At 42.5% G+C, this 24,771-nt stretch overlaps 2 protein-coding genes and 1 long non-coding RNA gene across 3 annotated transcripts in view; 2 read left to right on the top strand and 1 right to left on the bottom strand.

Annotated features, from left to right (window-relative positions):
* Positions 1-799: 799 nt before the first annotated feature.
* Positions 800-20,647, top strand: LOC115274879. Its single transcript, XR_003901297.1, has 3 exons — positions 800-886; positions 1,121-1,276; positions 20,518-20,647. It is a non-coding gene; the product is annotated as an uncharacterized LOC115274879 (long non-coding RNA).
* FANCD2OS (FANCD2 opposite strand) lies at positions 875-5,868 on the top strand. The gene is made up of 2 exons (XM_029918391.1): positions 875-1,120; positions 5,040-5,868. The coding sequence occupies exon 2, from the start codon at positions 5,048-5,050 to the stop codon at positions 5,582-5,584; it is 537 nt and encodes a 178-aa protein (XP_029774251.1). The 5' UTR covers positions 875-1,120; positions 5,040-5,047; the 3' UTR covers positions 5,585-5,868.
* The window catches only part of FANCD2 (FA complementation group D2), a 60,559-nt gene continuing 42,393 nt past the window's right edge, over positions 6,606-24,771 (bottom strand). Inside the window, exons 33-44 of the mRNA XM_029918390.1 lie at positions 21,733-21,843; positions 20,497-20,624; positions 19,367-19,460; positions 17,792-17,914; positions 16,996-17,089; positions 16,246-16,317; positions 15,499-15,537; positions 14,434-14,508; positions 13,602-13,676; positions 12,502-12,648; positions 10,661-10,753; positions 6,606-7,010 (exon numbers count right to left, since the gene is read on the bottom strand). Of these exons, the coding sequence (XP_029774250.1) occupies positions 6,939-7,010; positions 10,661-10,753; positions 12,502-12,648; positions 13,602-13,676; positions 14,434-14,508; positions 15,499-15,537; positions 16,246-16,317; positions 16,996-17,089; positions 17,792-17,914; positions 19,367-19,460; positions 20,497-20,624; positions 21,733-21,843 (1,123 nt within the window). The 3' untranslated portion in view covers positions 6,606-6,938. The remainder of the gene's footprint in view (positions 7,011-10,660; positions 10,754-12,501; positions 12,649-13,601; positions 13,677-14,433; positions 14,509-15,498; positions 15,538-16,245; positions 16,318-16,995; positions 17,090-17,791; positions 17,915-19,366; positions 19,461-20,496; positions 20,625-21,732; positions 21,844-24,771) is intronic.

Below are 24,771 nucleotides of genomic sequence, written 5' to 3'. Positions count from 1 at the left end.
AGATTTTTGGTCAGGAAGTCAAGGGAAGATATGTACCTCCCTTCTTGTTCATGAGAGGTGAACATTTATAAATACTGTCTCCTTGAGCTGAGACCATTCCAAAGCAGCAATAAAAGCTTTCAGCCTGTATACCCCTGAGCATAGTTTAAAGAGTGAAGACTGGGGCTCCTGGGTGACTCAGTCAGTTGAGCATCCCACTCTTGATCTGGCTCAGGTCATGATCTCAAGGTTCCTGAGATGGAGCCCTGAGTTGGGCTCTGCGCTTACAAACCAGAGCCTGCTTGGGATTCATTCATTCTCTCTCTCTCTCTCTCTCTCTCTCTCTCTCTCTTCCCCTCCCCCCCCAACTCTCCACCCCCTCACTGTGCCCCTTCCCCACTCACATGCATGTGCATGTTCTCTATCCCTCTGCCCTATTCAAAATAAATAAACTTAGAGAGAGAGAGAGAGAGAGAGAGAGAGAGAGAGAGAGAGAGAGAGAGAGAGAGAAGAGTGCAGACTAAACACTACAAGTCCCGGGACTTCCGTGCAGGTTCCTGACCACACCTTTTGACGCGGGTGTGTCGCCCTCCGTGACTACCTCAAAAGCACACAGGTGTAGCGCGGTAGGGAGGAGGAGGGGAAATAGAAAAGACAGGATTTGAACGCGCCCTCCTGGAGGCGGAGTCCTGGACGAAGAGTTCCAAGGAGGTGGAGGTGGAGAGTATAGCCCTGACACCCCCAAGCCGGGCGCCTCAAGTCCACCCCTCCTCCCGCTCCCGGGGCGGCTCCGGCTCCCCGCGCAGTCCCGGGTCACAAAGGCGGTTGCCAAGCACCCGGTGGAGACGAGATGCGGTCGGGAACGGGGGCCGCCACTCCGAAGCGTGCGGCCCGCGGAATTCAGCAGGTGAGCCCCCGGCCCGGATGGTGGGACCGGGCCCGGGCTCCCACCGCCACCTCCGCCTCGGCCAAAGCCGTCTGCCCCCCACCCCCGGCTAGGGGCCCACAGGGGACAACCTCCTTCTCCCTGCTGGGAGGGGGAGCCTCCCCACTCTGGGCAGCTTCAGCCTCTCTGGATCGGGATCGCAGTTCACAGTACGCGAGGACCTCAGCTGCACCTGGACGCTTTCCCCTTTCCCAGGTGGGGAACTCGAGGGACCCGGTTCCTTGGAACGGGAGGAGCGTGTGAAGGGGAAGACTTTCTGGCCAGGAGTACAAGGTGTTCCCTGAGGACTGGGAACTATTAAAACAGCTTAAACAGACTTCCAAGGTTGAACCCCTACTGGAGCGGATGACGGTGATTTCGGGTTGTGGGAGTGGAGGGGTGAATCGTCTTGATTTAAATCTATGTGTAAGTGGTGTGAAGACCTGGTTCAGAAGCCCCCTTTCATCCCAGGTTGGTTCCGCCCAGTACTTAAGGCGGGGCATTTGATAAAGTGATCTTTTTTGGTCAGATGCCAGAGGTGTTAACACCCTCCACATCCCACCTTGCCATGGTGCTGTACCAGTGCAGCCCGGACCTTCCGTGTACTCTCACGGGGTGACGGAATCAGGCATCAAAACCTCCTTCATAGGAGGTTTCTCATAGATAACCATCACTTCCGTGTCAATTTCTCATCTTAAGGCAGTCCAGATATTTGAACACAGTATGTGAAGGAATTTACAAAGGACAAAGCTAACAGTTGAAGAAAATCAACAAACCTCCTTTATACTAAGCACTGTCAGGGACAGGTTTTCTGATTTGAAATGTCACCAATAACTCTATTGTTTTTATTTTTTTCTCCAGAAAGAGGTCCTAATTATTTTTTATTTCTTCTCAAGTTAACATAGTGTAGTCTCGGTTTCAGGAGTAGAATCCAGTGATTCATCATTTACATATTAACACCCAGTGCTCATCCCAACAAGTGTCCATCATTTTCTCCACCCCCAACAACCCTCAGTTTGTTCTCTATATTTAAGAGTCTCTTATGGTTTGCCTCCGTTTTATTTTTCCTTCCTTTCCCTTATGATCTTCTGTTGTTTCTCAAATTCCATGAGTGAAATCGTGAGATATCTTTCTCTGACTTCTTTCGCTTGGCATAATACCCCCTAGTTCCATCCACATTGTTGCAAATGGCAAGATTTCTTTCTCATTGCCAAGTAGTATTTCATTGCATGCAAGTTTATATATGTATCTATATATATATATCCAAATCATAAACATACATGTGTATACATACATATATATGTGACATATACACACGTGTGTATATGTGTGTATATATGTGTGTGTGTGTGTGTGTGTATAAGTCAGTTGATGGATATTTGGGCTCTTTCCATACTTTGTCAATAGTGCTGCTATAATCATTGGGGTGCATGTGCCCCTTCAAATCAGCATTTTGGTCTCCTTTGGATAAATCCCTAGTAGTGCAATAGCTGGGTCATAGGATAATTCTATTTTTAATTTTTTGAGGAAACTCAAGTTTTCCAGAGTGGCTGCACCAGTTTGCATCCCCACGAACAGTTCAAAAAGGTTCCCCTTTCTCCACATCTTCGCCAACATGTTGTTTCTTGAATTAATTTCAGCCACTCTGACCAGTGTGAGGTGGTATCTCATTGTGGTTTTGATTTGTATTTCTCTGATGAGTGATGCTGGGCATCTTTTCATGTGTCTGTTGGCCATCTGGATGTCTTCTTTGGAAATGCATCTGTTCATGTCCTCTGCCCATTTTTTCACTGGATTGTTTTTCAGGTGTTAAGTTTGGTAAGTTCTTTGCAGATTTTTGATAATAACCCTTTATACGATGTCATTTGCAAGTATCTTCTATTCCATCAGTTGCCTTTTAGTTTTGTTGTTTCCTTTGCTGTGCAGCAGCTTTTTATCTTGAGGAGGTAAGAAGTTGCTGCAGCCGAGGTCAAAGAGGTTACTGCCTGTTTTCTCCCATGGAATTTTGATGATTTCCTGTCTCACATTTAGGTCTTTCATCCATTTTGATTTCTGTGTATGGTGTAAGAAAGCGGTCCAGTTTCATTCTTTTGTATATTGCTGTCCAGTTCTCCCAGCACCATTTGTTAGTCTTTTTCCACTGGATATTCTTTCCTGCTTTGTTGAAGATTAGTTGGCCATATATTTGTGGGTCCATTTCTAGGTTTTCTTTTCTTTTCCAATGATCTGTTTTTATGCCAGTACCATGCTGTCTTGATGATTACAGCTTTGTAATACAAGTTAAAGTCTGAGATTGTGATGCCTCCAGCTTTGGTTTTCTTTTTATTTGGGGTCTTTTATGATTCCATACAAATTTTAGGTTTGTTCTAGCTCTGTGAGAATGCTGGTGCTGTTTTGATTGGGATTGCATTGAATGTATAGATTGCTTTGGGTAGTATTGACATTTTATTTTTTATGCCCCCCCCGCTAGTATTGACATTTTAATATTTGTTCTTCCAATCCATTATATCCATTTCTTTGTGTCTTCAATTTCTTTTATAAGCTTCCTATAGTTTTCAGCATACAGATCTTTTACCTCTTTGGTTAGGTTTATTCCTAGGCATTTTATGGTTTTTGATGTAACTGACAACTTTTTTAAAAACGAACTTTACTGGGGGGCTCCTGGGGGGCTCAGTCAGCTAAGTGTCCGGCTTTGGCTCAGGTCATGATCTCGCGGTTCGTGGGTTCAAGCCCCAGTTGGGTTCTGTGCTGACAGCTAGCTCAGAGCCTGGAGTCTGTCTTCAGATTCTGTGTCTCCCTCTCTCTCTGATTCTCAGAGACAGCTCACGCTGTCTCTCTCCCTCTCTCTCTCTCTCAAAAATAAACATGAAAAAATAAAAAATAAAAATGAACTTTACTGTCTTATAAACTATGGTGGAGTCAACTTTTCACATTTTGTGGGCAATTACTGGATAGGATGGGATCAGATCTGCTGCTGTTACCTTCTGTGGGATAAGAGGGAAGGCGCAGAGAAATACACTTGGCTGGAAAGAAAAGGGAACTACTATACCCCTTAACACAATAGACAGGTGCTCAGAAATGTTAGCTTCTTAATTCAGTAAAACCTTTTATATACTGGCAATTTTAGAAGATAAAATGATGGAAAATGCAAATTCTACTTGAATAAATTTTGAGTTAACAATATCCTCACAGCCCTTTCCTTTTCCTCTAAGTGGAGAAAAATCACGATCTTAACCATGGGGTCTCCCATAACAAACCAAAGTCAAAAATAAGACACACCTAGAAGAATCAGAAAAATGTTTAAAAATTTATTTAAAGACTGTCCTTTGGAAACTTTTTTCCTTCTAGTCTGGTGTAATTCCTCTGAGGTGGTATATAAGTAGCTCAGGGCTCTGAGAGAGCTGTTCTTTTATGTCAGAAAACAGGTTTTTAGGGCCAAGGGGAGACGGTCTCCATAATTAATAATGAAAACCCAAGTTCCTTAAAAAGGACAGCATCAGAAGTCCTCAAATAGTAAATGTATCCTAATACTCTAGAGGGTTTGTTTAAATGTAGACTGCAAGGCCCTACCCCCAGTTTCTAATTCTATGGGTCTGAGGTCGGGCACAAGAATGTACATTTCTACATTCCTAGATGGTGCCGAAGCTGCTAGTGCCAGGACTGTATGTAGAGAACCACTGGTATAAATAAAGTATATGGGGTTTAGAGTCACAAACATCTGGTCAGACATGCCTTTCTGAGCTTCTGACTACAAATAATGTCTCATCATGAAGTGCCAGCAGCCTCTGCCACCTCAGAGACATACATTCTATCTTTAGCAGTTGTAATGGTGAACGGGGGTATTCCATTTTGACAAATCCATTTCCTCACCTGTAAAACCTACCTTCAGAGGCTTGTGATAAGACTTCATAAAGTTTTAGGACACATAGCAGTTGCCAGATTCAACACCTGTGACCATCCACTACTGCACTTTATAGAATTACTAGTATCCTTAACATCTATTGGAGTCTGTTAATGAGAACTACAGAGTAAGTTAAAGTCAATAATGAAACAAATAAACGTGAATTTAAATGGCCATGCCCTCACCAAAACCATGCTAGGGAAATTCCATGTTCTTCTGATTCCTCTTCTTTAGGACTGTCAATGGCAGGATACCAGCTCTGGTCACCATGGACCCCACTGGACGAGAGCTTCCAATGGCTGCGGCACACAACACCTGCACCTTCTTCAAAACACCCTTTTAGGGCTTCTCCCTGCTTCCTACATACCCCTTCTGACCTTGAAGTGCAGCTGTGCTTTCAAGAGGTCACTCTAGTTCTAGATGGCCCATTCCTGGAGCCTGGGGTGAGTCCCAAGTTACCCTGCCACACATCAGAGCTCCAAACCATGAACAACAAGAAAGGGCTGGTCAGGAAGCCCCAGCCTGTCCGCCTCAGTGGAGTGGATTCCGTATTTGGCAGGGTCATCACAGCCCAGCCACCAAAATGGACTGGAACCTTCAGAGTTTCAGACAAATCAGCCTTTTGCAAAATCATCAGCCGGGAGCACCAGTGGCCCACTGGACTCAAGGAGCCTCAGATTCAGATGACAGTGACCATGTGCAAACAGATGCTGCACTCTATCCTCTTACTGTACGCAGCATACAAGAAGTGCACCTTTGCCTTGCAGCACTCCAGGTAGAGGGCTCCAATGTGACTCGTGTTCCTCACACCATGACCTCTGCTGTGTGTCTGAAGCTTAGAGAAACTTGTCCATGTAAAGGAAACTGACATCACCCAGCCATCTCGCTTTTCTGTCAAGCAGTGACAATTCAGGAGCCCCTTTTCTCCTTTCCCCTCCAAAGAAGGCCAGTGACCAGAGCAAGGGAGAACATTTCCATTGTAAAGTTTAACAACATTTAAAAGAGAGTCAAACTAGTGTTGACATGTACGTGTGATAAAGAACCATTAAACCATATAAACTAATGAGCCTAGTGTGAACTCACTTAAACATCTAAGACCACATCATGTTCCCCAAACATGAGTTGGGGAAACAAAGGGGTGTCAAGGAAGATTGTGGATTTCCATGTACATGAAGGTGAAGGGGCCAAAAATCTGTAGATGGTTCAAGGATTAAATAAATAAAATATAAAAACAACCTCCCCCACCAAATCAACAAGAAAAAAACTCTAACCAACCGTATCCTAATGCCACTGGAGAGTACTAAAGTGGCTAGAAATATTAACAAATATTAAATAAATATTTATAACCTGGCAAGAAAGAACTTGGAATAGCAATGAAACTGGGCTTTCTGGCAGAACACAAGAGAGCTCCCCACTGTAGCTGGTGTACTATTTCTAATAAACTACAAGTACTTTCGTAGCATTGCTATAACTAGATTATAGGTATAACTCAGAATGTGGAAATAAAATAAACATATACAAAATCAACATGAGTGTGATGGTGCCTTTTCCCTCTGTCTCATATCTACAGGATGACCATAAAACTTTTAAAAAGCAGCCAGAATTTTCCTTTTGACTTAATTTAGGAACTATCACTTCTCCAAAAATATCACAAAGATCTTCTCAAGTAAAGATGGTCCATAGAATAGGAAACATATGATTTTAAGTGCTAGCATTTCCATTATTTCTCTGCATAAACCCCAATTGAATTCTATGTAATCTTTGACTTATGAAGGAAATTCAGAAAGAGGAATGAGGTAATTCAAGCAAAACTTAAAACAATTTATTTGTAAAACTGGTACAATCCTAAATTCTAAGAGTTTCAAAACTAGCTCCCAAAGCCCAGCATCATGCCTATTCCGCTCATAGCACTGCCACGTTTGCCCAAGACCAGTGAGTAATGCTACAGCGGAGCCAAGGTCTTTGATGATGAGGGACAACCTGGGAAATTCACAATTGAGCTGATTCTAAAGCCCACCAGCGCTGTGACAAAACAGGATGCTTCCAGGAAGGAAGGCAGACAGATTTCAAACCTAAACACAAAACGGGAAGCCGCGAGCAAAGATGGGGAAGGGACAGCAGTCTTTCTGTGGTCTAATCGGAGTCCTCATCACTCTCATCACTATCTTGCTCCTTTTCTCCATCACTTACTTCATCTTCGCCATCCTGAGGGGCAAAGGGTAATAATTTAGGTCATCTGAGTAACCGTGAATATAAGACTACTCCCATAGCATTGACAACTGTACTGTATCATTGTTAAAACTAATGACAGGTGTTAAACCATTCATCTGAAAAAGGAATTGAAGCTCCCTGTTATTCTTCTATCATGACCTTTTTTTAAATTTTTTTTTATGGTTTTTATTTATTTTTGAGAGACAGAGACAGTGCGAGCAGGGGAGGGTCAGAAAGAGAGGGAGACACAGAATCTGAAGCAGGCTCCAGGCTCTGAGCTGTGAGCACAGAGCCCGATGTGGGGCTCGAATTCACGAACTGTGAGATCATGACCTGAGCCGAAGACGGATGCTTAACCGACTGAGCCACCCAGGCGCCCCAATCATGACATTTCAAGTCAAGACCACAGAGGGAGGCCACTGTCATAGCAACCTATGACATTCTGCAACTGAACCAAATTCACATGATTTTTATATAAGCCATGGTCGTCCACCTCTACTGCATGTGTGTGACATAAAACAAAGTAGGCACTGAATATAGAATGAAATGTTTGCTAACTTAAAAAAATTCTGGTGTAGGGGCTCCTGGATGGCTCAGTTGGTTGAGCGTTTGTCAGATCATGATCTCATGGTTCGTGGATTCGGGCCCCACATTGGGGTCTGTGCTGACAGCTCAGAGACTGGAGCCTGCTTCGGTTTCTGTGTCCCCCTCTCTCTCTCTGCCTTTCCCCTAACTGCACTCTGTCTCTATCTTTCAAAAGAAAATGAATAAACATAAAAATTTTTTTTTAAATTCTGGTGTATCTTGGTGAACTGGGTGGCTCAGTTGGTTAAGCATCCGTATTCAGCTCAAGTCATGATCCCGTGGTCTATGAGTTCGAGTTCTGCATTGGGCTCTGTGCTGACATTTCTGAGCCTGGAGCCTGCTTCAAATTCTGTGTCTCCCTCTCTCTGCCCCTGCCTCACTCACAATCTGTCTCTTTCTCTCTCTCTCAAAACTAAAGAAACATTAAAAAAAATTGGGGGGAGGCACCTGGGTGGCTCAGTTGGTTAGGCCTCTGACTTCAGCTCAGGTCATGATCTTATGGTTTGTGAGTTCGAGCTCCACATCCAGCTGTCTGCTCTCAGCACAGAGCCTGCTTCAAATCCCGTCTCCCTCTCATTCTGTCCCCACCACCCTATTCATACTCTCTCAAAAGTAAAAATAAACATTAAGAAAAAAATTTTTTAATTAAAAAAGTAATTCTAGTGTATCTCTATAGGAATTCAGCATAAAATTCTTTGGTCAGTAGGGGCACCTGAATGCCTCAGTCAGTTAAGCATCTGACTTCTGCTCAGGACATGACCTCACTGTTCTTGAGTTCAAGCCCCACATTGGGCTTTGTGCTGACAGCTCAGAGCCTGGAGTCTACTTTGGAATCTGAGTCTCCCTCTTTCTCTGCCCCTTCCCTGCTTATACTCTGTCTCTTTCTCAAAAATAAACAAACATTAAAAAATTAAGAAAAAATCTTTGTTCTACAGCTCAAATCTGGGAGGCTTGCTTAGGAGAAAGTACCAAAATAATAAGATACTGTCTGCTTCAAGAAATTTTTTATGAGAATAAGGTAGAGGTATACTATATAAATACAACAGAGGACCATGTAATAAAAACATTTTTCATATTAAATGATCCTTCTCAGCCTTAAATTGCATTATAGGGAGGCATTATAGGGGTTCTTAACTCAGCTTCTTAGTATCCATAACCCACTTGATCTGTAACAAAACTTAATAAAAATATACATTTTTCTTTACCTTTCTGTAAAGTCCTGCAAGTATCTGTAATAGCCCAGAAAAGAATAGGGACCCCTACTCTTACTGTAGTCCTTAGTGATTGCAGCTTTTGATTCTGTCCTTTAGCTTTCACCAAATGCGTTCACATATACTTTATATAGTCATACAACATATGTAAATGGTTTAACTCATTCTTCTCAACACTCAGAGAACACCTGAAAGCTTTTTTTCTCTCTGAAACGGTTTTTTCAACTCTATAACATATGCCACAACTTGAGATAGTCTTTTGGCTCTCACAGAATTCATATAAAAAGAGAAACTTTTCTGGAGGGAATGGAGAAAGGCATAGAAGTCTTTGATTATAAATGTAAGCAGGGAGGGGTGCCTGGCTGGCTTAGTCAGAATTGCAGCTCTTGATCTCAGGGTCATGAGTTTGAGCCCCATGTTGGGTGTAAAGCTTTCTAAAATAAATAAACTTAAAAAACAAACAAATACAGGGGCACTTGGGTGGCTCAGTCACTTAAGAATCTGATTCTTAGGGCGCCTGGGTGGCTCAGTCGGTTAAGCGTCCAGCTTCAGCTCAGGTCATGATCTCATAGTTCGTGGGTTCGAGCCCCGTGTTGAGCTCTGTGCTGACAGCTAGCTCAGAACCTGGAGCCTGCTTCAGATTCTGTGTCTCCCTCTCTCTCTGACCCTCCCTACTCGCACTGTCTCTCTCTGTCTCTCAAAAATAAATAAATAAATTGGGGCGCCTGGGTGGCTCAGTTGGTTAAGTGTCCAACTTCGGCTCAGGTCATGATCTCCCAGTTCGTGGGTTTGAGCCCCACGTCGACTCTGTGCTGACAGCTCAGAGCCTGGAGCCTGCTTCCGATTCTGTGTGTCCCTCTTTCTCTGCCCCTCCCCTGCTCATGATCTGTCTTTCTCTGTTTTTCAAAAATAGTAAATGTTAAAAAAATAAAAAAATTAAATAAAGAAATAAAAACATTAAAAATTTTTTTTAAAAAAAGAATCTGATTCTTGATTTCAGCTCAGGTCACTCTCACGATTCTGAGATCAAGCTCCACGTTGACCTCTGTACTAAGTGTGGAGCCTGCATGCTCTCTCTCTCTAAAATAAACAAACACTGGGACGACTAGCTGGCTCAGTTAGTTAAGCATCTGACTTCGGCTCATATCATGATCTTGCAGTTCATGGGTTCGAGCCCCACACTGGGCTCTGTGCTGCTTCAGATCCTCTGTCTCCCCCTCACTCTGTCCTTCCGCCGCTCACACATGCACTCTTGCTTTCAAGAATAAATATTAAAAAATATATAGGGGCACCTAGGTGGCTCAGTCAGTTAAGCATCCAATTCTTCTTTGGCTCAGGTCATATCTCATGGTTCGTGAGTTCAAGACCCACATTGGGCTCTGCACTGACAGCACAGAACCTGCCTGGGATTCTATCTCTCCCCTGCTTATGCTCTCTCTCTTTCTCTCAAAACAAATAAATAAACTTAAAAAGAAATAAAATAGGGGTGTCTGAGTGGCTCAGTCAGTTAAGCGTCTGGCTTTGGCTCAGGTCATGATCTCACAATTCATGGGTTTGAGCCCCGCATTGGGCTCTGTGCTGACAACTAGTTCAGAGCCTGGAGCCTGCTTCAGATTCTTGTCTCCCTCTCTCTCTGACCCTCCCCTGCTCGCACTGTCTCTCTCTGTCTCTCAAAAATAAAAAAATAAAAAAATAAATAAAATAAATAATAAACAATTGTTAAAAGCAGTGCCGACTAACAAGGATTTAAGATTAAAAAAAAAAAGCAAGTTCTGTACTTTCTACTGACTCAATAATTAACAAAATGCAAGAGTCAACTGCATATTCTGGGGCCTTATGCAGAGATACCTCTGTTTTGCTCTTGGAGGCCTGGGATGCTGTATTATCCTCACTCTCCTCAGCTGTGCTGTCCTGGGAATTCTGGGACAGTATCTCTTCACCCTAAATGTGGATGGGCCAAGACAAATGGTGGGTTATAAGAAACATATTTGGAGGCTCAAGGGGAGAAGGGCTTAGTTAATAGATAACAGAAGATATTCTAGCCATTCAAACAAGGTAAAACAGACACCAACCTGTGATCTAGCATCTAGAGAAGTGAAAAATCACACATTTCTGACATAAATGTGGCTCCAATATACTATGCAGTTTTATAAAAAGTCCATCGTTGTATTCTAGTATCATACTAGATTTTACAAGGTCAAGGATGTACTGGTGACTCAGTTAATGTTGAATATCATTCTAAAATTTCCCAAATACCTTAAGGTATATGACCACCAACACAACAACTATAAATGGCCGTGTAGAAGCTTGAAGACCGTATAAAAGTGGTTTAAGGATACCAGCTTTTCATCATTTCTGTTTGGACTCAAATCCTGGCACCTCTCACTTACTGCTAAATGACTTTAGACAAGTTACTTAACTTCTCCGAGCTTTACTCTTCTCATGGAAACTATAGTATTGTTTCATTATAGTATTTTATTTAGTTGTATTGTGGAAGAGACTCAGTCGGTTACGTGTCTGACTCTTGATTTCGGCTCCAGTCATGATCTCATGGTTTCTGAGTTTGAGCCCGGTATTGGGCTCTGCACTGCCACGGCGGAGCCTATTAGGGTCCTGTTTCCCTCTTGCTCTTCCCCTCCCCCACTCATTCTTTATCTCTCTTAAAATAAATAAAAATAAACTTACAGGAAACAACTAATTGCCTGGGGTGCTATTCTTTTTCATATATAATATTATAAACCCTCAGCTACTGTAAACATGAATGAGAAGGACTTGTACCCTATATGAAAATTGCTGGGGTGCTTGGGGGGCTCAGTCTGTCAAGCATCCAAATTTGGATCAGGTCATGATCTTGCCATTCATGAATTCGAGCCCTACATCAGGCTCTAAGCTATCACCACAGAGCCTGGAGCCTGCTTCAGATTCTGTGTCTCCCTCTGTCTCTGCCTCTTCTCTGCCCACACTCTGTCTCTCAGACAGCTGAAGGACCTTAGAAAAGTTTATTTGTTAAAACAGGCAGAGAATAATTTCAGGAGTAAGACAGACTGGTTAGAAAAAAAATCAGGTGTGCCTGGGTGGCTCAGTCAGTTAAGTCTCTGACTTCAGTTCAGGTCATATCTCGCAGCTTGTGAGTTCGAGCCCTGCATCCAGCTGTGCTGATAGCTCGGAGCATAGAGCTTGCTTCGGATTCTGTGTGTGTGTCTCTCTCTGCCCCTAACTCACTCACATTCTGTCTCTGTCTCTCTCAAAAATAAACACTAAAAAAAAAAAAGAAAACCCAAAATAATTTTTTTACATTCCATCTTAGCCAGAAGGCCGAGAAGCGGTCAAAATAATTTTTTTAAAACTCTGTCCATATAAAAAAATGTTGTGAGTCTACCCTCAGTAGGACTTACAGGAGCCACTGTGGTTGAGGAGAGAGGTCTTTCTGATCTGATCTGGCTCTTCTATCTCTGGGCCCTTGTTATTATCAGTGGCATGTTTTGGTGCCTTTGCTGGCTACGATGAGGGGTGGAGCCCATGACTTAGACCATGGGCAATACACCCTAAGTTTAAGAGCAAAATGGCCACAGCCTTAAAAGAAAAACGGTCTTATTGAGAGAACAGGGCTCAGCTGACCTCCTTGACATACCTTCTGATGCTCTCACAAACATGGGAGTAGATTATCACTGGCAGGCCTCTAGGCTTACCTGCAAGTCCCGGTTTTTGAGGTTGCCCAGCCAGAAAGCCTCCCTGCAATTATTGAAGATGAGCATGGCTTTCACTCTGCAAACTAACAGCTCCAGGGTCTTTTTGAGCAAAGGCACGTGTTTGGTGAGTTTCACGTCCTGGTGAATCTGAATAGAAACAAATGCACCTACTTGCCTGGGTTGATCATCATGTTTTCACATTCCTACACAGACACTTGTGAATTCCTGACATCTTCAACACGGACTAACAGCACAAGTCCTCCCAGCACAGGCCAGAGACTTGTTCTGTTAAACAGTCGTGTGGCAAACTATTCGAAAGAAAATGGCAGCTCTCCTTCAAGCTAAAAGAGCCTAGAAGACTACCACCGGCACCTTAGGTTCTTCTTAACCTCTTATTAACCAATTATCAATGAATTTACCTAAAATATTCTTCAATATGTATTATACTTAAACAGAAGAGTATCCCTTACAACTACACTATTCAGCACCTTCTAAAGTTAAAACCAAAGGGGGAAGTGAGCAATAGAAACTGGATTGAAGAATTATTTGGTTTGCCTGTGACTACAGAGCTCTATGGTTCCATGTTCCTTCAAACAAAAAGTGACAATGGTTCAACTGTAGGCTTCAAGTGGAAAAATCCTCTAATGGTAAAATGTTCTCACAAGAGACAGATGTGTTCTTTGACAAGTTAGTAGAGCTGAAAAGCTCTAACGATGGTTGCTTTTAGAACCTCCTCTTGTCTCTAGCAGAGAATCATCACTTACATAATATTCCTCCCACCTAGAGTGCTTTATAGCAGCAACACATCCACCAGCATTCTCTCTCTCTCACCAAAGAGAAGCTTCTACAGGAAACAGTGCTATGGAGTTTGAGTCGAACTTCAGATGCAGAAACTCCCCCCTACGAGATTGCCCAATTTCAATTAGCAACTAAGGCTCTGACCACTCTGAATTAAACTGCCTCTGGACAGACACAGTCTCAAAAATAAAGACTCAAGGAGGGTAAAAAAGGATGAAGGAAGTGGAGCCCATGGAGATCCTGATCGCATGGAGATTAAGCCAACAGGCAGGATGACGCAATGACTTGCTTTCCCCTCTTACCTTAGAATGCCCACACAGATGATGAAGCAGCCTTGTACTCAACTGGAAGGTTTCCAGTAAGCTCAGAACATCTTCCTACAACCAACAAAATTCACAAATACCATATTAAATGCTCTTGTTTCTTTTTTCTTTCTTTTTTTTTTCTTTCATTTCATTTTGAAGGGCTTCAAAGAGGATAAACCCTGCAGGTCCCAGCATTGACCTGGTAATCATCTCAGTTTGGCCCTCAAAGTCAGGACTGTTCTCCCCTTTCTCTTTCCATGTTATGAGGAACCAACCAAATACTGTGTGAGTATCTTGCAAACTTGCTAAATATGTTTAAGAAATCATCCTTTGTTCCCATCCTTATTTCACTACTCTAACCCTGGATCTCACTTGGCCAAAAGACCTCTCCAGACTATCCATTAAACAGCAAAAAGTTCATGACACAATGTGCTGTTTATTATTAATAATAGTAGTGTTAGTATTACTCCTGAGAGTAGACCTAGAGAAGTGCCAAGGAATAAGCAAATGACTCACTGATACATGAGGTGCTGGGAGTGCAGCAACACAATAAAATCAAGCTAAAAGGAACAACTATGCCCAGATTTGGAATAAAAGTAGAAAGGTGGGTTTAAATCAGAATGGGTCTGAGTTTAGCCTACTTTGGAATATTTGGTCCAATATGGGCACCTCTGGTGATAGCTGAAGTGGATCAAAGGAGCCCCAAAAGAATGGTGCCCAGATCCTGGAAAGGGAACCGCCCCTATCCCCCCAGCCCGGGAGTCACCATGGACATATCTTCTGAGTAACTGTACAGAGCACATCTTTCTTCTGTGTTCTCAGTTCTTACCCGGTGTTTTCTAAAACTGAAGTCTAGGAGTGGCATACACTGCTTCAGAAATGCTTCCACAAAGAGACGTCCATACTGAAGAAGAGACACACTGGTGATGACTTCTATTGAGGTCTTTCACCTGAACAGCCCTTGCCTGAGGGAGCATAGCATCATCCAGCCCAGGGGCATTATTTTCTTACTTTTGTATATAAAAAATAAATAGGAAGGAACCCAAAAGGTTAATTTGGAGAATGTAAGTTTAATTCAAAAACTAAACGGGCCTGCTAACTAAGCATCGGAGTTAGGCAGACTTACCTGTCCTAGACACAGACAATGGGCAGAAGCCTTGGTCCGTGTAAGAATGAGAGCACAGAAAACAGAGAGGGATCCCATCTTCCTAAGGACCACTTACACCCAAAGGGGAAAAGGTATAGAGCTGAGGAAGCACATAACCAACTGCCAAATTTAATAATCAGATAAACCACTCTCCCTACTGACCCATCTCCCACACTAGAACCAGGGCAGAGTGAGTAAAGAGGAAGAAAGCGTCTAGAAGATAACAAGAATAAGGTGCTATTCTCTTGGAAGGAACCATCAGGAGTGGGAAAGACACAATCTCCTCATAACATTCCCTAGCTCCTAACACGTCATCAAATCCAGGGCTAATCTGGGCTCTCCCCTTGGGAGAGGAGTTCAGTGGTTATCAGGATACCAGCTTCCACATTCATGATGCCAGCCATGAGCTTTAAAAAGAGGCATTACCTACTCCTCCTTCCTCCCTATTGCCTGGGAAGGAACGGCAGGAGTGACTTTTATTCTTAAAGCCAGCCGCCCTGAAGCCACTCCTGCTAGTCTAAGAGTCAAACCAAAAGTTTTCAAACTCATAGCAAAATTAGCTTCTCTAGCCAACCAACTAGTATGGGAAGATGTATCCATTGTCTTCCTAAACTACCACCTGTTAGCATAGATTCTGAAAATTCTGTCTTATGGACAAAGTATTAAGCATCTCCTTTCAGCTGAGGCCATCCCTAGAGAGATCCACAGGAAGAATAAATACTAACGAGGGGCACGTCATTTTCCTACCTTCAAACATGCATGCAGAACAGGACGACTATCAAACACCTGGAGACACAAAAGACAAGAAACCAAAGCTGAGGTCTATTCCTTTGAGCATCCCCAGCCTCTTCCCCATTGTGCAAATCACAGCTCTGGGTATTGTAGAGAATTCTAAAATGAAGCAGGCATGTCAACAGTTAATTACAAAACAGAAATAAAGCAATCACCCTCACTGAAATTTGAAAAAAGGAAGAGGGAAGCAAAGGAGAGTGAGAAATTTACTCTAACTCAAGATATTAAGATGGCACTGTAGAGATCCAAACCATGATGTGAATGAAGCCTTAAGAAAGATGGATTGAGAGCCAGCAAGGAGAGAGAATGACATTCTGAGCTGGGAGAATACCCTTGTAAAATCATGGAGTCGGTGAGAGTAGCACACACTGTGTCTGAGGGATAAAGAAGGCACTCAGGATTGGAAAAGTGAGATAGTGGGAATATACTCAGATCACAGAGAACCCAGGACAAGGTGAGATCTGTTTAATAATATTGTGGCACAGACAGAGAAGGAGGAAGGAAGAGAAGGAAAAAGACATTGCTTAGGGAGAGAAGAAGGGATTATCCAGGATGGGTAGAGGGATAAGGGAAGAAGACAGGGAAGAACAGGTCCCCAAGGAAGGGTGGGGAAAGGAGCAGGAAGGTCCATTTTGGAAGTCAGGACCCTTGTTCATTTCTGTAGTTAGGTGGGGAGGTGGCTCAAGGAGCCTCCACATTCACCTTTATCAGGTTGATGAGGATACTGAAGTCCCGAACAGCCATGTTCCAGTAGAGGAGCTTCTCTTCATGAATCTGAGGTAATCAAATAAACAGGCACTTCTGAACCAGCCAAGTACTTCTACTATTATAGTCCCACTAATACATGGGTCTTGGATTACAAAGCTATTCAGAGAATTATTTATGCCAATTACTCTCTCAGAGATGTTACCAGTACACCCACAAGATGGTTCTGAGCCCCGCATCTATATAACACTAAGGTACCTCAGGGAGAGTTTCTACAAAGAAGACTCCTCTTCAGTAACTTCTAAATAGGAAAAAGCCTCTGCAACACATGTGCTGGTGTTCAGACCCCTGTGGCTTCTCTGATACCTATGCTCTCAGCAGTCTAGCTCAGCTCTGGTTAGCGTTCTGCCAAGGCCCAGCCCCACAGCATCTGAAACAGGCCTGCTCACCTCATGCCAGCTCATAAGCAACAAGCCGCCGGACATGGGACCAAAGACATTTTTTCCAGGGCTATGGCTCATGTAGCAGCCTGAGCCTTCCCCTGGGCAGTAGCCAGGGAATATGGAACCTGATCCTCCCTCAAACTGAAGGGAAAGAAATTAAACCAAGAGCTCTTTTGAAAAAGAATCCTGGATCTCTGTAACTCTAAGGAAGTAGCTTAGAAGAAAACCTGGATCCAAGAAATAGAAGACACAACAGCTTCCTAGCAATCAGGTCTACCTCTTGTGCGGGGGGTATGGGACCCACCTGCTGCAAGTCTGCAGCTGTGCCAGCCTGTAGACCTTTCACCGTCTTCTCTAGTTCAGCCATCATCACTCGGAAGAAAATAACAAAAGTGTGCCTAAAAGAGGGGAAAATTACACACATACACACAGATGACTGGTTAGATAGAACGTCCCAGGAAGAAGCCAGGGAACCAAAAATCATTTCCTTCCCCACCTCTCTGAATTTCCTTTCACTAGGGTCCACTGTAAAAGGAAGGGGTTGGGGGTTGAAAGGATTAAAAAAGGAGTCCGAGAAGATGGCCTGTGAAACAATGGAATTAACATGATGAAAGGAGAGGCGTAGCGCCATGGAAAGAGCAGTGAGGTGGTGGTAAGAAGACGTAAGTTCATTCTCCTCATCAGTACAACAGGGATAATGATACCTACTCAGAGAATCACTGAAAGGATTAAATGACATAAAGAATGTGAAAGTGCTTTATAAACTTTGTACGAGACAAAAAAAACCCACTGAGATGTACACATGATCAGACACTCATTGTAAAGGATGAAAGTACTACTAACAAGACACACTTGGTGACTAAGTATTTATTGTCTTTGAAGACTCCACTGAAAACTCATGCCTCGCTAAGGTCCTTTCACATGGGTTGGCTGAGAACGCCTTGGAAGAGTGCGCTGTATACATTCTATGTGTTGAAGGAACTACTATACCTAGCATCTGTAACAGTTAGATGAAGGGTGAGGTAGTTATTTGGAAGCCACATACATTGGACAGTGTGATTCTAACTTAGGGAAAGAACTGGAGGAGAGAACTTCCTTACCTGGTTAGGGTGGGGAACGTGGAGGAAGATCCATCTTTAGGAGAACTGATCAGTTCTGTGACACCAACCCCAGCAATCTCCTCTATGGCTTTCAGAACACTGTCTGTATGCTCTAAGTAGATGCTGCATTGAGAGCCATAGGTGTATGAATACATGTTACAGAATTCCTAAATCCAGATTTTCTTCTTGAGATATTACCAGGTATTTAGCTTTAAATGAACTACTAGCATTTATTCTTTAAAAAATTAAAAAAAATTCTTTTAATGTTTTATTTTTATTGTTGAGATAGAGAGACAGCATGAGCAGGGGAGGGTCAGAGAGAGAAGGAGACACAAGATTTGAAGACAGGCTCCAGGCTCCGAGCTGTCAGCACAGAGTCCAACGCGGGGCTTGATCCCACGAACTGCGAGATCCTGGCCTGAGCCAAAGTCAGATGCTTAACCAACTGAGCCATCCAGGCACCCCTAAAACTTTTTTAGAAAATATTTATTTTTGAGAGAAAGAGACAGAATATTGGGGCAGGGGCAGAGAATGAGGAAGACAAAGAATCTGAAGCAGGCTCCAGGCTCAGAGCTGTCAGCAACAGAGCCTGACATGAAGCTTGAACCCATGAACTGTGAGATCATGACCTGAGGTGAAGTGGGATGCTCAACCAACTGAACCACCCTGTGCCCCTAGCATTTATTCTTTTTTTTTTAATTTTTAAATGTTTTTATTTATTTTTGAGAGACAGAGAGAGACAGTGCAATCAGGGGAAGGTCAGAAAGAGAGGGAGACATAGAATCCTAAGCAGGCTCCAGGCTCTGAGCTAGCTGCCAGCATAGAGCCCGACGCAGGGCTCAAACCCATGAACCGTGAGATCATGACCTGAGCCGAAGCTGGACACTTAACCGACTGAGCCACCAAGGCACCCCACATTTATTCTTAATAAAATAAAAATTTCAGGTAATTGTCAGGAGCTAAAGGAAATTATGTTTTAATTGGAAATATATTTAGACACTTAGGAAGTAATGGATGAGTCTTGGATATAGCAGGCAATAAATAATGATATAACTCTGGGGATGCCTGCCTCACTCAGTTAAATGTTGAACTCTTGATTGTAGCTCAGGTCATGATCTCACAGTTTGTGAGACTGAGCCCTGCACCCAGTGCACAGCCTGTTTGGGATTATCTCTTTGCCTTTCCCCTGCTTGTGTGCTCTTTCTCTCTCTGAAAATAAATAAATAAACTCAAACCTAAAAAAAAAAAATCACACAACTCTGGTTAACAAGACAAATACAACTGCGGACTCCTCTATGATTTAATAATAAGGAACTAGCCCACAGTATAAAACAGAACTAGAGGATCTCACAATCCACATTTTCCAAATTCTGATAATTTAATTTTCCTGTTCAAGTATAATCAACACATGATGTCACATTAGTTGCAATCCACCTTTTGTTAATTTTAAACCTACTTCATGGTTTCCAAGTTCCCCCTAACCACAGTTAATTTCTCAGTCTTTGGCCAGGCAAAGAGATCCCAATAGTGACAAAATGGACTATTTGGCTCATGGAAAGAAACTGAGACTCTCACCTGAACAAAGTATGGAGCTGGTCAGTAGCAATGCTGCTCTTCTCTTTCTCCCCAGTTGGCCATACCCGACAGAGGAACTGTTTGGCCAATGAAGCTGTTGGAGAAACAAGACAAATGCATTTCATGCATGGAAAACTGATCATACTCTTGTTTTCCAGTCTTTTGGGGGGTGATTAATGATCAAAAGGATTATATTACTCTTTAATTTACTTTTGAGAGAGAGAGAGAAAGATTGTGAGCATGAGGAGGGGTAGAGAGAGGGGGACAGAGGGTCTGCAGTGGGCTTTATGCGGATAGCAGAGAGACTTATGCAAGGCTCAAACTCATGAACTGTGAGACTGTGACCTGAGCCAAAGTGATACACTTAACTGACTGAGCCCACAGGTGCCCCAAAAGGATTATTTTAAAAATATTTACTATGAAGTTTCTAGTCTAACAGATAATTTGAAAAAAGCTGCCACGGGTTCCTGTTTCACTGGTCTTTCCACCAGAAATAAACCTAAGACCCAACTCATCCCACCCTCACAGCCTGTCCTGACACACACAAACATAAACTGAATTGACACACACTGCTGGGCAATAGGAAAACCAATCTTGTTCCTCCTGGGCAGACCAGTAAGCCGTGGCAACCTCAGATTCACACCAAATGCTTCCCTTTTAATTCCCTTTTAATTGTTTTGCATTTTCTTCTTGCTTTCTGTCTGCTGTCAATTAGGAAGTATAAATCAATGAGTTGCATTCTAAGAGCTATGACAAAAAAAATAGTTAAAAGATCAGGAATGGGGTCCAACTTTTCTTTACACTCAATCTTCATTTGTCCTCCTCCAACCCGTTTTATTTACCTTGTAGTTTGTAATAATTTACCAAAAAAAAGACCTGAATAAACAGAAGCCATACAGAAAATTACCTAGCCAATGAACTAACCAAACTCAGACTAAGCAATGTCAGCAGATATCAGTCATAGCTCCTTCTGAGAAAGTGTCCCTGATATAGCAAGTGGGCACATCCACAGTTATGGGGGAGGTTTACATGTAAAATGTACAAATTCCTAGGAAGCCTTAAGTTTACAAGCTTGAGTTATTAATCCTATTCATGGAAAAAAAAAAAAAAAGATGATCTGGGCCCATCACCAATTTTTTCTTTGTTCTTAGTAGCTGTAGATTTCTCCAAAATGACCATCAAAAGTCTGATGAGATAAAGGGCACACTGGAAACTGGGAATGCTGTGAGAGAAATTCTGCAAGTAATTGAAGCTCTGGCTGTAAAGAAGACAAGAAAACAAAATTAAAAAGATATCATAAATATTACAGATATGTCTAAATTCATGAGTTGTTCAAGTCCACTTATGTATTTAATGGTCTAATCATTTTCAGGTACTTTTGTGGCCATGTTCTTTCAAGACCCTGACAGGTACCTCTAACCTTGTATGAAGAAAGCCAGGGCAGAACAGCACCCAGTGGATGGAATGCTGACCTTGAAGGGTCACATCCAAGAGACCCAAATAGGAGTCTATGCCATGCTTATATGAGCAACCCTGGAAAAATTATTTGTTCTTTAAGGCCTAGGACAACACAATGAGAATAGGGCTTAACTTCTAGGTTTATAGGGACAAGTGAAAGGAAATTATAAGGCAGAGAAAGCAAAGCTTTTAAATAAGCATACCATATACGGTCAGCTTTCATTGCACTGAAATAATGGGAGATAGGGAGTCACAATCAATTCAGAATAGTTGAAATAAAACTACAGTCAACTCTCTAATGGACTGTGGGAAGGGAGTCAAACAAATTTAAAAGCACTATATTTAAAATGAAGTAAGGTCTTGCCTGATAGGGATGATAAGTAATGACTGCAGACCCAAAAATAGCACAGAGTTGGTTAGAGAAAGACCAAATTACTCTGGGAGAAGCTAGGGTAGGAGGCTGGGAGCCACGCCGTGCCTCGTAGATCTCTTCACCTCCTTCCTCCATTGCCTGCCCTCAGCCTAGGCTTCTCTTCTTCCAAGATGGAGAGGAGATCAGTGGTAACTACTCCTACCTAACAACCCTCTCATACCAAAAGACAGAGTAGGTTCCTGTATAATCAAGAGTTCACTACTGATCACTAGTGTTTTCAACATCATTACCTGAAAAGGCCAACTGTGGGGATGAAGGATGCACAAAGATTTAGTAGGATTATTCAACAGTTTCTAATGTTTCAGGATTTATCTGAATACATACATGAGAAAGCTCATATAACTGAGGAAAAGCAAATGAAACATCAATTTCTCTCATGACTACTGGGAGACACCCAAGTGATTTCCAAGAAATCTTGTTCATCTTGTTCTAGAGCTTCTTGGGACAATACTCTGTGACGTGTAGTCTGACCCACCTGAGCAATTCCTCCAAGGCCTGGTCAGGCTCTCCTTGCTTCAGTCGGTTAGTAAGGACCTCAAGGGCTGAGTACAGTAAATGACGATTCTGAGGCTGAAAAAATCCATTCCTAAGGGAAAGTCAAGATAAGATGGTTGAGCTTAGTTTTACGAAGATTGCTTAGATAGCATTTGAGAGTCCTGGCTTTCAGGCTATACCATCAATAAATTAATGGAGAAAATGGGGAACTAGAGCACTAAAAGTATCCAGGTGCCCAATTCAGTCACAGCTCTGAGCCTCACATTACAAATTAAAGCGCACCAAAACAGTCTTTCCTTAAGGAAGCAACAGTCCTCCTAGGTATTTTTCCTTTTTTAAAAACTAATGTTTATTTTTGAAAGAAAGAGCATGAGCAGAGGAGGGGCAGAGAGAAAGAGAGCCACAGAATCTGAAGTAGGTTCCAGACTCTAAGCTGTCAGCACAGAGCCAGACGCTGGGCTCAAATCCATGAACTGAAACATCATGACCTAAGCCGAAGTTGGAGGCTCAACAGCCTGAGCAGATGCCTTCTTCCTTTATTTTCAAGAAAAAAAAAAAAAAGCTCTCCTTCATTCCTTACACTTTAGAGAAGTCTCACACTTCTTCCCCAGAAAAACCAGGAATAACTCTGTCAACTGTTAAGTCAGTATCAAATCCATGGAAGTGCTCAATAAAAAACTTACTCCTTGGGGTGCCTGGGTGGCTCAGTCATTAAACATCTGACTTGGGCTTAGGTCATGATATCATGGTTTGGGAGTGAGCTCAAGCCCTACTTCGGGTGAGCATGAGCCACACTTCGGGCGAGCTTGAGCCCTGTCTGGATGAGCTCGAGCCCCACTTTGGGTACAATCGCAAGCCCCGCTTCTCTTTCTCTTTCCTCCTGCCCCTCACTCACCTGTGCCTGCTCTCACTTTCTCACAACAAAACAAAACAAAACAAAACATTGCTCCTTCTTCTAGAAGTCAAGTCTTGAGAACTCTATCTTCATATTATCTCCTACTGTCCCTTCCTTCCCAAGCCTATGCCATCCTCTAAGACAAGCCCTTATGATCATCACATATGTAGATCAGACACCTTTGGACTGATCTTTCTGCACCCCTTTACAATCTGTCCTGCACACTGCTGCCAAAAGGATTTTTCTAAAACATTGATTTCATTATATCCTGGCTCGAATCATAAAACCAGAATTGTGTCTCTGTACAACATTCAAATTCTTCTGATCTTTAAGACCAGCATGATCTGGGTCTCCACATCTTCTACTCCTCTAGAAACATCTCCATATCGCCAGTGGTAGTCCTTCTCTCTTGCACAAATGTATTATGAGGGCCTATTATAAGTAGGGTTTTTGGGGAGTAACAGCTTGAGATAGAACCGACATCCAATAAACTGCATATATATAAAATGTTCATCAGTTTGATCAGGTGACATATATAAACCCATGAAACCAACACTGCAATGAAAATAGTGAACAGGGACACTTGGGTGGCTCAGTCAGTTGAGCGTCTGACTGCTGAATTTGGCTCAGGTCATGATTCCAGGGTTGTGAGACAGAGGCCCGCATCAGGCTCCATGCTGAGCATAGAGTCTGCTTGAGATTCTCTCTCTCCCTCTGCCCCTTCCTAGACTCATGCTGTCTCTAAAAAAATATATATATCCATTACCCCCAAGAGTTTACTTATCTTCCTTTGAAATCCATCCTTCATTCCATCCTTCTACCGGGTAACAGGCAATCACTGTTCTGTTTCTGTTACTGCAAGACTATATGCTTTTTCTTAGAGTTACATACAAATGGAATCAAATGCTATGTACTCTTATGTCTTGCTTTGTATTCAGTAGAATTCTTTTTTTTTCTTCTATGTTGTTGCGTGTAGTATTTCATCATATGAAAATTTATTTATCCATTTACCAGTTGGTAGACATTTGTTTCTAGTTTGGGGCTATCACAAATAAAGCTGCTATAAACATTTGTACACGAGACTTCAGGAAGATTAGACATATGCTTTCATTTCTCTTGAGTAAATACCTAGTGATAGAATGGCTGGGTTGTGTGGTAGGTGTATGTCTAACTTTTTAAGTAACTACTAAACTGTTTCAAAATTGGGTGTACCATTTTACTTTTCCACCAGCAACATGTCAGAGTTCTAGTTGCCCCATGTCGTCATTAATATGGTAAGGTAAATCTTTTAAATTCAGCTGTCTTGTAATTTTAACTTGGAATTCCTTAATAACTAATACTACTGAACATCTTTGTATTATTTATTCACCATCCATATATAGCCTTGATGAAGCATCTGTTCAATTCTTTTGTCAGGCACTGTTTTTATATACTGAGGATATTTTAATGACTGGTTTGAGCTCCCAAGGAGCTCCTGGTCTAGCAAGGAAGACAGACTAACAAGTAATTACAATAAAATGTGGTAAGGTTTACCATAAGAGGATACCAGAGTATTTTTTTAAAGTTTATTTACTGGGGCGCCTGGGTGGCTCAGTCAGTTAAGTGACCGGCTTCGGCTCAGGTCATGATCTCACGGTTTGTGGGTTCAAGCATCGCGTCGGGTTCTGTGCTGACACCTAGCTCAGAGCCTGGAGCCTGCTTCAGATTCTGTATCTCCCTCTCTCTCTGACCCTCCCCTGCTCACACTGTCTCTGTCTCTCAAAAATAAAATAAAAAAACATTTTTAAAAATTAAAAAAATAATAAAGTTTATTTATTTATAATCTCTACACCCAGTATGGGGCTTAAACTCATGACCCTGAGATCAAGAATCACATGCTCCACCAACTGAGCAAGTCAGGTGCCCAAAGGATACCAGAGAATTAGGAGAAAATTAGGGTTAGAGAGGCAGTCAGTAGGCTTACTTGTCCAAGGGGTTGAGAAGACTCTGAGGAAATGAAGTTTAAGTCCATATCTCAGAGATGAGTTAGAAAAGACTGGTGATCAAGGAGGATAGGGATCCTGGCAGAGGGATGAGTATGCATTACGTCTTCCAGGTGAAAGCAATATAAAGTGTTGAAATTAA

This window comes from Suricata suricatta, chromosome 12 (genome assembly GCF_006229205.1).
Source record: "Suricata suricatta isolate VVHF042 chromosome 12, meerkat_22Aug2017_6uvM2_HiC, whole genome shotgun sequence".
Lineage (NCBI taxonomy): Eukaryota > Metazoa > Chordata > Mammalia > Carnivora > Herpestidae > Suricata > Suricata suricatta.
This window is presented reverse-complemented; position numbering and strand designations above follow the sequence as displayed.

Coding starts and splice junctions, on each gene's coding strand:
- FANCD2OS (XM_029918391.1), top strand. CDS start 5,048: ATGGCAGGATACCAGCTCTGGTCACCATGGACCCCACTGGACGAGAGC.